This window comes from Cuculus canorus, chromosome 1 (assembly GCF_017976375.1).
Source record: "Cuculus canorus isolate bCucCan1 chromosome 1, bCucCan1.pri, whole genome shotgun sequence".
NCBI lineage: Eukaryota > Metazoa > Chordata > Aves > Cuculiformes > Cuculidae > Cuculus > Cuculus canorus.
The window spans coordinates 132,880,981-132,892,901 of NC_071401.1; the positions used below are offsets into that span (position 1 = coordinate 132,880,981).

Genomic DNA, 11,921 nt, shown 5'->3' on the forward strand with positions numbered 1-11,921 from the left:
TACTAGAGCTACAATTTGTTGCCTCATCACAATTGACAGGTGCAAGAAAGCCATGGGCAAGACCACTCCCCAGACCTGTCAGTGGGTCAGGAATTCCACAGCCCCTGGGGTAAGGATGCAGCTCAGGCAAGCTGGCCCAAGGAGGATAAGGTCATCACTTGCCACAGAGGGAAGGGCTCCCTCTTCACCTTCACAGCAGAAGGTGAAGTCAAGGCCTTCTCTCAGAGGTGTTTCAGCTCTGGGTGGGATCCCCAACCTCCAGCAACTTCCCACTTCTGTCCCATTACTGAGTAATACTGGCAAAGGATTTGAATGCAAAGAAGTCAGATAAGAACATATTTCTAGTTTAAAAACTTCTAAGGAATAGCAGCAAGGGAATTTATTAATGTAATATGACAGAGGGTGAGAGAACTGGTCATTTCCACTAGAATAAACCAGCAAATCCAGAGTGCTGGGCTAGCCAGAAAGGCTGCAAGGAGAAAGTGAACGACATTACAGGATGTAGTCCCAGGCTGTGATAAAGTATTAAGAAACAGAAGACCTACAATACAAAGGTAAAATCCAAACCAGATACTTAGTCCTATAATTTTTATTTTAAAAACAGGAACATTACTAAGCATATAAAACCCATCCAAAATATTCACAATGCAGTTACAGAAAAAGAAACTAACAAAGATACCATGTATAGTTAGAAAGACCTACACATTTCAGTCCAAGCCAATACAGATCTGTGATGCAAAGTATGGAACACTCTTATGCACAGCTGAAGGGGGAAACTCCTAGTATATAGATGCCCTTATAGAACTATGTCTAGAAGTGCTGGAAAGTCAAAAGGTAGGAACAAAATCTGTATAAAACCGAGCCAAAATATGAAAACTGCTAGGGAAAACTGGATGTAATAGGATTCGATTGTGCAGAGGGGTATACCAAATGAAGTCACATGAATTATTTCACAGCAGCAAGTCTTACTGATCATTGTGACTGTTTATCTTTAGGGAAGGTAGAAGTGTTCTCATTCTAGTTACTGAAAATGCCAGGATGTCCCCCCAGAATATACAACAGGAACATCTGCGACCTGCTCCGAAGCAGTATGTTGTCAAGAAAGCTTGGGCTATTATTCATGCTGCAACAACTTTGCTGTTATTCCCCTAACTCACCTTGGAATCTGTGAACCTACCTCTGTACCATATCCCACAATGACTCCAGCATGAGTCCAAATCGGACCTACCTCTGTACCACCTTTAGATAGCTTGGGCAGCTCTAGACACAGGCCTGGAGTGTGTTTCTTGACAGATCGCAGCAGCCTATGAAGCAAAGTTCTCCCGATTGCAAGTGTACCGTATGAGCTACTTTTTGCTTTCCTTAAGCATGCTAGCTTGGCAGCAAGGGTAGGTCTATACATACCTGATTGCCTTCCAGTATGACAAGCAGAGAGACAGACATTTACTGGTGTAAAGCTACTGTCAAAGCTACTGTCTGCCATTTCCCTTTTACCAGAGGCATTTTACAAAGCTGTACACATACACACAGCATGCTGCACACTGGTGAGCATCACATCACACAAATCTTCTATATATCACACATAGCGCAAAGTATCTGTCTATGGTTGGACAGAGCACTACAAGACTTTCACACTGCTACACTAAGTGAGTTCCAGTAGCTCTGGTCCCCAGGCCCAGAGTTCATAAAGGCTCCATCTTTATGAACTCATACATGCCATAACTGACTATGCCTGTGTCTAGAAGGGTCACGCTACATGCCTCTCTAATATTTATAAGAGCAATGGCTAAGAAAATACAGCTTTGGAAAATAAATTTTTGTCCTTGCATACTTTGAAGTAACAATCTGCAAATTTCAGACTTTCTGACCAAACTGAATACAGTAGAGAAGGCAAAAAAGTAAAATCAAGAAGGCAGGAAGTTACCTTCTGGTTCACAACTATCACTCTCACTCATCCCATAAAACACTTAACCATGACTGAAAACAAACACCACTCATTTGCTGCAATACCACACTTTCCAATCAACACCTGGAAATACATTTAAAATTGTCACCCAAACCATCCCAAATAACAGATCTGGTGGACAAACATACCTCTTCTCATCAGAAATAGATTCAAAGAATTGCATACTAGAGGGCACAAATAACCTAAAGGTGACCCACATAACTGGCTGTTTGTACATACCATCCAAAGGCCCAATCTCCTCTTTAGTACCACCTTTCTCCTTTACAGTCTTATTGCACCACCTCAAGTCTACAGCATCTTTTGTTACAATAGCTATTTCTCTTAAACATCTTAAATTTCATGATCTGTACATTTCTGTACACCATTAAAAAAATAAATATTTACAAAGTGACATACAAATAAATAAACTTAAGTAAAAGTATGCTTTCAGTCTGTCTATACAAAAAATAAAAGAGCAGGAAAAAATATGCATGTAACTTGGTCCCCTGTTTCCTGAGGCTGAAAAAAGTGCACACTGGATAGGAAAAAAAAAAGCAAGGAGATGGCTTTTTGGTAGACTTGAATTCCAGTGTAACACTGCACACACGCACACAGTAGATTCAAAGGGCTGGGGACGTGTTTAGTGGGTCACTTCAACTCACTACAAAAATAACTAGATTTAAATACGTAACAGTCACTGCGTGCGTAGGTAATGTTAACCCCAAATAGCAGTTACAGGTGAGAAAAGCAGAAATATTACTAGCTCTTCTCTGTTCTCCTGATGTTTGTGACAGGGAAAAGCGTAATTACAAGTGCCAGGTGCCTTTCAGTACTTGAAAATGGGATCACCCACATCCAGTTTGCTTAATGCCTGGCAGAATGGCAGAGTATGTGGATGCAAAGACGAAAATAGCAGCAATTGAGGAAGGGGAAAAATGTCCCAGTTCTCATAGTTTTCTTTGCTCATTCCTTTAATGACACTTGTCAAGGAAAGGGTGTCATGAATTTTAGGCAACTTCTTTGTCAGGCTGTATGCTGTTCATCTCTACCATGGGGTTCTTCTCCACAGGTGATGTGGGCCTGGCTTCTGCTCGTCCTTCAAAGCCCCTGGAGATGTCTTCAAAAGTCCTGCCCTTGGTCTCTGGCACTTTGAAGAATGTGAAGACAAAGAAGATGACCAGGAAAACAAGGAAGATGAGGAAGACATAGGAGCCACATAATTTCTGCAGAGAGGACAAAAGCAAGAGATTTAATTTGAAAAGCTCAAACCTAATTGTGAGGTCATTTGCTGTTGACAAATCAAAATTCTATATACCATTCACCAACAATGCCCTTCCTAACTTTTCTTCAGAACAGCAGTTTTTAAAATATCAGCTTCCTGTGGGCTTCTGAAATGCTTTGTGCTCCTGAGGGTGATGAAAATCGTGGCTCTTGAAGGGAAAGCCTTGATGTGCTAGTTAAGATAGCTCAACAACAGTTCTAAAAGCTATTAGCAGTTAAGACAGAATATAAGGTGAGCCAGAACATTCAACCTTCAGTACCAATCGGAACACAGAATCACAGACCTCTGGAAGACTGACTAGGTCTCTGCTCCAAGCAAGGACAACTTCAAGGAGAAGCCAGGTTGTTAAGGGTCATGCAGCAACGTTTTAAAGTCACTGAGGATGGAGATTCTACAACCACTCTCCTGACACCTATTCCAATGCTACAGCACTCTTACCGCTTTGCAAACTGGGTCTTTACCTCTGCATACGGGAAGAGCATTCCCACCAAGAAATTAGAGGTCCAGTTGGAACAACCAGCCACTGCCATGGCTGCAGGCCGTGGGCCCTGGCTGAAGAGTTCTGCCACGATGAACCAGGGGATAGGGCCAGGGCCAACCTCAAAAAGAGCCACAAAGCCAAAAGTGGCAACAATACTGATGTATCTGATCCACTCCACAATGTCCTGCAAGGGAACAAAAATGATCAGCTTCAATTTGAGAGGCAAATACAGCACAGCGCCATCTCCTGTGTCACAACTTTCTCCACTGCACTGTAAACAGTTTCAGCAGTTCGGAAGTTGCACTCCACACACAGCTCTAGCCCCTGCTGAATGTACTTTCCTGCAGGGTAGAATTGCAAGGCAAAGCAGATCTATAGTCTAATAGGGCCTCTGCTGAGGTCAGCTGGGACAATAACACAAATTACTCACCTTCAGAGCTAAAGCGATGGTCATAACAGCAGCACACACAGCCATGCCACCCAAACCAACTAAATGGAGGGTCCTGCGCCCTGCACGCTCCACCAGGAACAGCTGGAAACATAGGAGAAAAAAAAATCCATGTCTTTGGCAGCAAGAGCAGGAGAAACTCCCTTGCTCAGTGTGCCCTGCACCTGTATACATGCCTATAGCCATTAGTGCCAGTGATCCCAGTGCAGTTCACCAGGCTGCTCCATACGTGGGCACAAGTTACTCCTCTGTTTCTTGCTACTGCATTTTCTCATGGTTGTTTTCACCCATGCATTCCTCTTTAACCACCACCCCTTCTTTTCCAAAGATAACAATATCCCTTACTCCATTCCTCCTTTCTCACAATGCTTTAATGCATTCTTTTCTTTGCTTGTGTAAGCCTGACCTCATGTATTGCCTGACCCAGTGATTTTCCATAGTATGGCTACTTGTGTTCGGTTTTATTTCTCCTCCTTCCCACCAAAATAAAGTCCAGGCAGGTAAGTCTCACTATAAAGCCCAGTTCCACTCACCGACACAACAGTGAAGACAGTGTTGACCACACCAGCTCCAATTGTGGCATACACAGGCTGTGTGATACCAGCTCTTTCAAAAATCCCTGTAGAATAATAGAATACCTAGGAAAAGAAGTGAAAATTGGACACTGTCACTACTCCAGTGGTTGACAGTATGCCTCTTGTTCCCTGCCTAATGGCCTGCATGCTAAACAGGGAGCTTCTAAGAAGTACTCAACAGTACAAAACACCATGGTTCATTTCACTTTATGCAAGAGTGCAACATCTTGCCAGAAGATGTGTGGGAAAAGTGAAAGTAAATATAATCTTCACCTTCCATTTTAGCAATTCCTGCAGTCATCACAAAACAGTGACCTCTGGTCAAGGTGCAAAAATAGGATTTTAGAAGCACAGTTCTTTAAATTAGTGCAAGTGTAGCCAGAGGTAAGGAAAGACCATCAGATGGGCAGGAAGATAACTCACAGCATTAATGCCTGAGAGCTGCTGGGAGAGCTGCAGCATGATAGCTATGATAATGGCTTGACGGTAGCTTGGAGAACGAAAGAGCTCTGCCACAGTTGCCTTCTTTTCCTGGGACATTTTAGCACTCTCTTCTTTCATCTCCAGGATGTCTTGAGACACATCTTGTGTACCACGGAGCTTCTGAAGAACTAGAGGGAAGAATCAAAAAAATAACTGCTATAATACATATATACAGCCTTGCTTATCTTTTCAACCTAGAGGTCAGGGTGCTGTGATCAGCAGGGAAGCTAGGCCCAGGTCCTGTTCCTGTTGTTTGATATCCATACTTATTTGATCCCTAATTCTTTTCACATGCTTGCCAAAACAGATTCCAGCCCTCTGCAGTATAAGAGGGAAACACCCTCCAAGCTCCTTGTTAAATATCAGCCTATTTCCTGTCTTTCAGGAGCTGGCCCTGCTACATCCCACCAGGGCAGGTGCCACACCTCACATCTCAATCCCACCTACAGTCTCTGTTGGGATGTCAGGTTTCTCACACATCCTGGTCCCAGTGCAACCTAAAAGAGGCGAGTGTAGGTTTGGTGCCCTCTGGGTGTCACACCCTGATCCACCACAGAATCCAGAGCCAGTCCTGGCCTCCCACTCAAGCTCAGTGCAGGCTGAGAGCCAGAATACAGCCCTGCCTCTTAAGAGATGAGTTCTTACCTGCTTGTGCCTTCTCTTCCTCCATCTTGTTGATCAATAAGAAACGGGGGCTCTCAGGGCAGAAAAGAAGAGCCACACACTGCAGGAGTGCTGGCAGGATTGTGAATCCCAAAAGTAGTGGCCAAAGTGCTTCAGTTCCCATAATACTCTGCAGGCCAAAGATCTACAACAAGATTTGGAGAAAATGTTAAATACTAATTCCTCACATGCACAGTAGTGAGTACAACAGGACAACAGAACACACTTGATGGCAAGTGTAGACCACCTCACCCTTGTCCAGCCCCTCTCTCCCCTGAGGGCAGGATAAGGTAGTGTTAAAGCTCACCTGTGCCACCAGGATGCCTACAACAATGCCTAGCTGGTTGAGGGTTCCAAAGGCTCCACGGAGGCTGGTGGGTGAGACCTCACTGATGTACATGGGCACAAAGCCAGTGCAGAGACCACAGAAGATGCCAATAATGAAGCGGCCAATGATCAGCATCTCCATTGCCTTTGCCATCTTAGAGAAGGCCATCAGAGTGCCACCAACAAAGGCAAGGATGTTCACCAGCAGCATGGAGTTCCTCCTGCCAGAATAAAGATGTCAAGACTGAGCTTAGACTCACATCATAGGGAGGGGAAACTACACCCAAAAACACTGGGAGAGGGATAAACCTGCCCATAATAACCATGTCAGGGGATGGAGAACAGAGTAATTCCCATTCAGCTCCTGCCTTGGCCTGCAACCTTTTCTTTCTGCAGCCCACACATTCTTGATTCCTCCTTCCTCTCACTTCTGCCCTCTTCCTCCCAATACCCCACTACAGAAGGAAAAAATTCCCTAATAGTTTCAATCACTCTTCTCAACTTACCTGCCCAATCTGTTGGCAAACACGCTGACTGAGAAGGAGCCGATCATACCTCCTACTGAGAAGATAGCCACAGAAAGAGACCACATAGAGGTGAGGAGCTCAGGGGAGATAGCCTCCCCTTTCCGTTCTGACAAGGTTCTGTTGAAGAAGTTCTGAATGATCTGCAACACAAAGCAGGTGTAGACAGCGTTACAATCCAGCAGGAGACATGTTGCACTGGGTAGAGGGGAGGTTACTTCTGAGGTCTTCCTTCTGTTTTCATGGAGGCAAGAAGGAAAAACAGATGCTAAAAATTAGTAGATGGCAGCGACTCATACAAGGGGAAGACTGGGGTGCAGAAAGAGGAACTTTAACAAGTCCAGACATGGGTAATAGTATGATGAGGGAAAGATTGCTGCAATGAACATGATTGGAATGGGCCAGTGATGATTAAGGAAAACAGGCTTATCTCCTGAATGTTTCTGGATAATGGGAGTCACTGGTGGTGCCTGAGGGGGGTGCAGGAGATGCAAGAGACAGCTGGGAGTGAGATGGGAGGGAACAAAATCACATGAGCAGAGAATGGCACTTTTCTGGCAGTTCAAAACCTCTGGCAGCAAGGATGGGCTTTCTGAGGTAGCAATAGTTTAAAAGAAAGTTTCGCTGAGCCAAGCCTGAAAACCTGTAGCACTATAGAAACAGTCCTTTTGCTGTCCCATGTGGATGTGGCAGGGCTGTGCTGCTGATTTCCAAGGCATTTGCTTTGATGATGTCAGAAATTCTGCAATGGCTGAGTGACGTGGCCTCAGAGCATCCACCCCCAGCAGATGGCAGCAGGACACTAGCTAGGAAGGACCCAACCCCCATCCCCCACTGTGTGATATGACAGCTATTCCCGGAGACTGGGTGGATGTGGCATTGGTGACTCAGTTCCCCGAGAGAGAGAGAGAAACGTCAAATAGTTAGAAGTAAACCACATCTCATTTTCTTCATCTCTTCTCTTTCTTAGGCTACAGTCATGAGATGATTTGGTCAGAGTGCCCCAATCACAACCCTTCCACAAGCACTGAATCTCCACTTAATAAAAGGAATGAACAAATAAGAGATCGTCCCCAAAATAAACTGAACTAGAGCAACTGTAATCCCTACCACCCTTCAACTTTTTTCTGCATGCTGGTCTCTACATTCCTTCTGTCACAATTGGTTTAATAAAACTAAAAATGGTTTAATACAACTAAAAACTGAGGTGGCTTGCATTCCTTCATGCACCAAATATAGACCTACCAAGAAGCTGCAGACAGCCCTCCCTGCCCCACTCCTCACTCCTAAATTAACCTCTCTGCTTGCTCTTCCTCTCTCCTTCCCAAAACTTTGCCCTTCCTGTCATTGTTGTAGTTGACAGGGAGAATGTCTTCCTGACTTCATAAACTAGAACAAAATCATTAGCTGCTTAAGAGACAGCTCTTTTTTACACCTTTGTTTTCTCACTAGCACTTCACTCAAACCATCTCCCAACTCATTCCTCCTCTCACCTTCTCAGGAGCATTGATGACACCAGTGTTGTACCCAAACTGGAGAGATCCAATGGCAGCAATGGAAACAGCATAGAGAAGGGGTGCTGTGATTTTCTGTAGAAACAAAGAAAATTTAGTTAATTTGTTTTTCCATTCGTTCTACAGTACTTGAATTTTTCTTCTGCAGCGGCACCTTATAGGTGAAAGGTGCAAGTGAGAAAAAGGCAGGGAATGGCTTTTATCAGCAAGGGTGGGCACCAGTTACAGACTGAAAAGGGAGATGATGGGACTAACTGTACAGCTGGGGTTCTGTGACTAGAAGGAGGACCTATTAGGACCTCCCCTTTACTATCTCCTGATCCTCATCAACTATTCTCAGCTCATTAGTAATGAATACACTGCCTGCATTAGTGGCAGTTATTTTGGGTTGATCTGCTTTACAGAAAAGCTTTTGCTGATCTCTGGCATGCCATGAAACAAAGGTCTAACTCCTGCCCATGCCAACTAACAAATTCCCATAACTTGAATCTCAAGTGTCCCCATAGGCTATATACTGGCAGTCACTCCTAACAGTTAAAACAACAGGTCTGCTTTTCCCAGGCTAGAGCTTCCCGACCCTGCCCCAGGGCACTGGCACAGCAGCCTGCCTTAAAGACGGCAGCAGTGCTGTCAGCTTTCCCGTTTATTTTTCTTGACACTGTGGCAATACTTGGTATTTTAAATGAAGGACAGGGAATTTGTGTGTGCATCTCTATCAAATTAAGATTAAGAAATGCTGAGCCCTCAGAGCCATAGAAGACTGAGGGTGCAGCCTCAGAAGTCCCAAAGATTGAGAAAAGCATCTGACATTGTCCACATTTTTAAAGCTTGTGGCTTTAAGCCAGCTCTGTGCTAGGGAGACATGGGGAGCGGGTGACTAAGGAGTTGGCACTCAAGATCGCCAGTGCTTGAGCTGGTACAATTTGGAAAGATCATGTTTCTGTCTCGAGAGCAACTGGATGCTTTTTTAAATAAAAATTACCAGTCCCTTTTTCATGGCTTTCCAATTATCGCCCTTAAAGCCGACACTGGTTAGAGGTACTGTTCCACAGGGCCTACTGTTGCAGCTCTACCGGTCTCTCTCCCTTTTCAGCTCAGCTCCAGGAGCAAGGGCTCCTAAGGCTGCTCTAAATTTGCCAGTAACCATCTGCCAGTGGACACACCACCTTTAGATGCTTGGCTTGAAAGACGGCCTGCACAACCCTGACAGCTACCAGTCAGGCCCCAGTAAACAGAAACTAGGGAAATGACTCTCCCCCACTGACATGATGTAAATGTCTCAGGCTGAGCTCTCTTCCTGCCGAGGTTGGCGATTTGAGAAAGAAGACGAGGTTCTTTTCTTGCAGGGTCAGATGACTCCCCAGGTACCGTTCACCCCTAAACATCTCCCAGGCAAGTCTAGGGCTTCTCCCTGCCACACTGTGACAGCTCCCCTCATTTCTGTCGCAAGAAAATTTGGCACAGAATCACAAGGACACAGCTCTTTCAAAGCAGCTGGATGCCTGTGAAAGGGCATTAAAACATTTAAGCACTTTCAGGACTCCAGGCCAGGTTACCCCTGGCCAGCAGGTAAAACAAAGCTGATGACAATACCCAGCTCTCCATGTTTTCAACACAATGACTCAACGCATGAGCACCTTTCCCCACGAGGTTCTGCTTTGTCATAGCTTGCAGTGGTCGTAGCTGGCCTTTTTCTTCTGAATGCAGCAGGGATCATACTCGGTGCATAAGGCTAATAGTTCTACCGTCGTTCATACTCCCTTTTCCTGGCTGTTGTCTGCTCCTCACCTCCTACCCAGTCTCGTTCCCCTGGACATTCCACGGCCTGACCCATCCCCTCCAGAGTCACCGCCATCCGATGCACGGATCTTCTGTGACCGCTGGAAGTGCCTCGCTTCTCAACAGGGAAACAAGGAGCCCAGAAATAGCACAGCTACACCCATCTTATCCAAAGGCTCGAGGCTGAGGACTAGACACTATACACCGGCAAGGAATTCAAACCACCACCCCTCCCTCAACCACAGGCAGCGGCAGCAATCATTCTCCAAGAGATGCTTCTCAGCAGCCCTCCCCCCTTCACCGACTGGAAACTCGGAGCAATACAACTTGTTGAGCCCAGCAAAGAGCTGCCTCCTTCGAGCGACCTTGAGCAGATGTTCTGCTCTCCTCTGCCTCATCTTCTCGTACCTCCTCTCAATATGGCGGTTAGAGCCCGGGCCGCCCCGATTCTGTTCTCCCCTGGCATCCCGCACCACGTTCAGTTCGGAGTTTGCCGTCTCCCTCCTCCCCGAGGCGCCCAAACGTGCGGTCATTACCCAGCTCGGCGTCTGCACGCCCCGCTCGTAGCTGCGGACCCGCAGGACCAGACAGATCCCGGCTCTCCCAAAGGGAAAAAGACACGCTTTGCTTTCTCCTTGAAATTTAAGATTACCCGTATTATGGCCAGCCCTCTACCACAGGACAAAAAGACCAATCTTCCTTTTAGCATCACGAATCCTGGGACAAAAGTCTGCTGCCCTGCCAGGAAGGCAAACCTCGCGATCAATTCAACAAAACGCAGATAGCATAGCCCGGATCATCAGGCCACACGCATGGAAGCCAATCCATCTGGCGAACTGCAGCAACCCCTCTTTTAAACAATGTGTACATCTTCCCCTCCACCCCGAGCTTGTCCCGAGTCCCCTCGCTGAAGGAGGCGGCTGTGCCCGCCGGTACCGCTACCGCATCCATACACCCATGCTTCCATCACCGCCGCAACCGCATCCATCCATCCATCGGTCCATTCCCACCGCCGGCAGGGCCACCACATCCATCCACCCATCCTTCCATCACCGCCGGCACTGCCACCGCATCCATCCATCCCTCCCATCCCCATCGCATCCCTCCCCACGCCGGCACCATAACTACCCATCCCTCTACCCTTCCATCCCCACCGCCAGCACCGCCACCGCGTCCATCCCCCTCCTTCATCCACCCCTCCTCCCTCCACCGGTACCCGGCGGCCCCGAGACGCCGCGGCGGCCCCCGCACGCCCCCTCCGCAGCCCGGGGCCCCGAAGGGCGGCTGCGAGACCGAAACCCGCGCCCTACTCCCCACCTTCTTGCCGTCCATGGCCAGTGGTCGCTGCCCCCCCGCCTAACGGGCCCGAGCACCCGCCCGCCAGTCTCAAGCGCTCCTGCCTCGCGCAAGCTCACGCTTACCCCGCCCGGCCCCTGCTTTTATGGGCGCTGTTAGGGGCGGGGGGCGGGGGAGGGGCCGGGGAGGAGCGCCCCGGCATCCTCCAAAAAGAAGCTAAATCGTCCTTCTGGGACTCATAAGGATCATCAGTCCAGCCAGTGTTGGGGTTGTCCTGTGCAGGGCAACCTCAACATTCACGCCATGTGTCTGAGGGCGTTGGCCAAATGCCGCTGGAATATTTTCAGGCTTGGCACCATAACCACTTCCCTGGGGAGCTGTACCAGTGCTCCACCAACCTCCAAGTGAAGAATCTTTCCTAATATCCAATCTAAACCTGTCCTGGCACATCTTTTGCCATTCCCTCAGGTCATGTCACTGGTCGCCAGAGAGAAGAGATCTGCACCCTTGTGAGGAGGCAGTAAAGTTCAATGAGGTCCCCCCTCAAGCTCCTCCAGGCTGAAAAGGCCAAGTGGCTTTAGCTTCTCGTGGGGCATCCTCTCTT

At 47.3% G+C, this 11,921-nt stretch overlaps 1 protein-coding gene across 1 annotated transcript; it reads right to left on the reverse strand.

The window, feature by feature from the left end:
* Positions 1-573: 573 nt before the first annotated feature.
* Positions 574-11,476, reverse strand: LOC104060637 (solute carrier family 2, facilitated glucose transporter member 3). Its single transcript, XM_054049910.1, has 10 exons — positions 11,339-11,476; positions 8,222-8,317; positions 6,711-6,871; positions 6,185-6,425; positions 5,860-6,022; positions 5,155-5,342; positions 4,690-4,794; positions 4,139-4,240; positions 3,689-3,892; positions 574-3,168 (listed from the first exon to the last, which is right to left on the reverse strand). The coding sequence occupies exons 1-10, from the start codon at positions 11,351-11,353 to the stop codon at positions 2,953-2,955; spliced, it is 1,491 nt and encodes a 496-aa protein (XP_053905885.1). The 5' UTR covers positions 11,354-11,476; the 3' UTR covers positions 574-2,952.
* Positions 11,477-11,921: the final 445 nt, after the last annotated feature.

Bases quoted from the DNA above. Each gene is read 5' to 3' on its own strand.
- LOC104060637 (XM_054049910.1), bottom strand. The intron at 6,023-6,184 runs GTGAGCTTTAAC...ATCTTGTTGTAG, and splicing joins TAGGCATCCTGGTGGCACAG to ATCTTTGGCCTGCAGAGTAT. The intron at 5,343-5,859 runs GTAAGAACTCAT...TCTTCCCTCTAG, and splicing joins GGAAGAGAAGGCACAAGCAG to TTCTTCAGAAGCTCCGTGGT.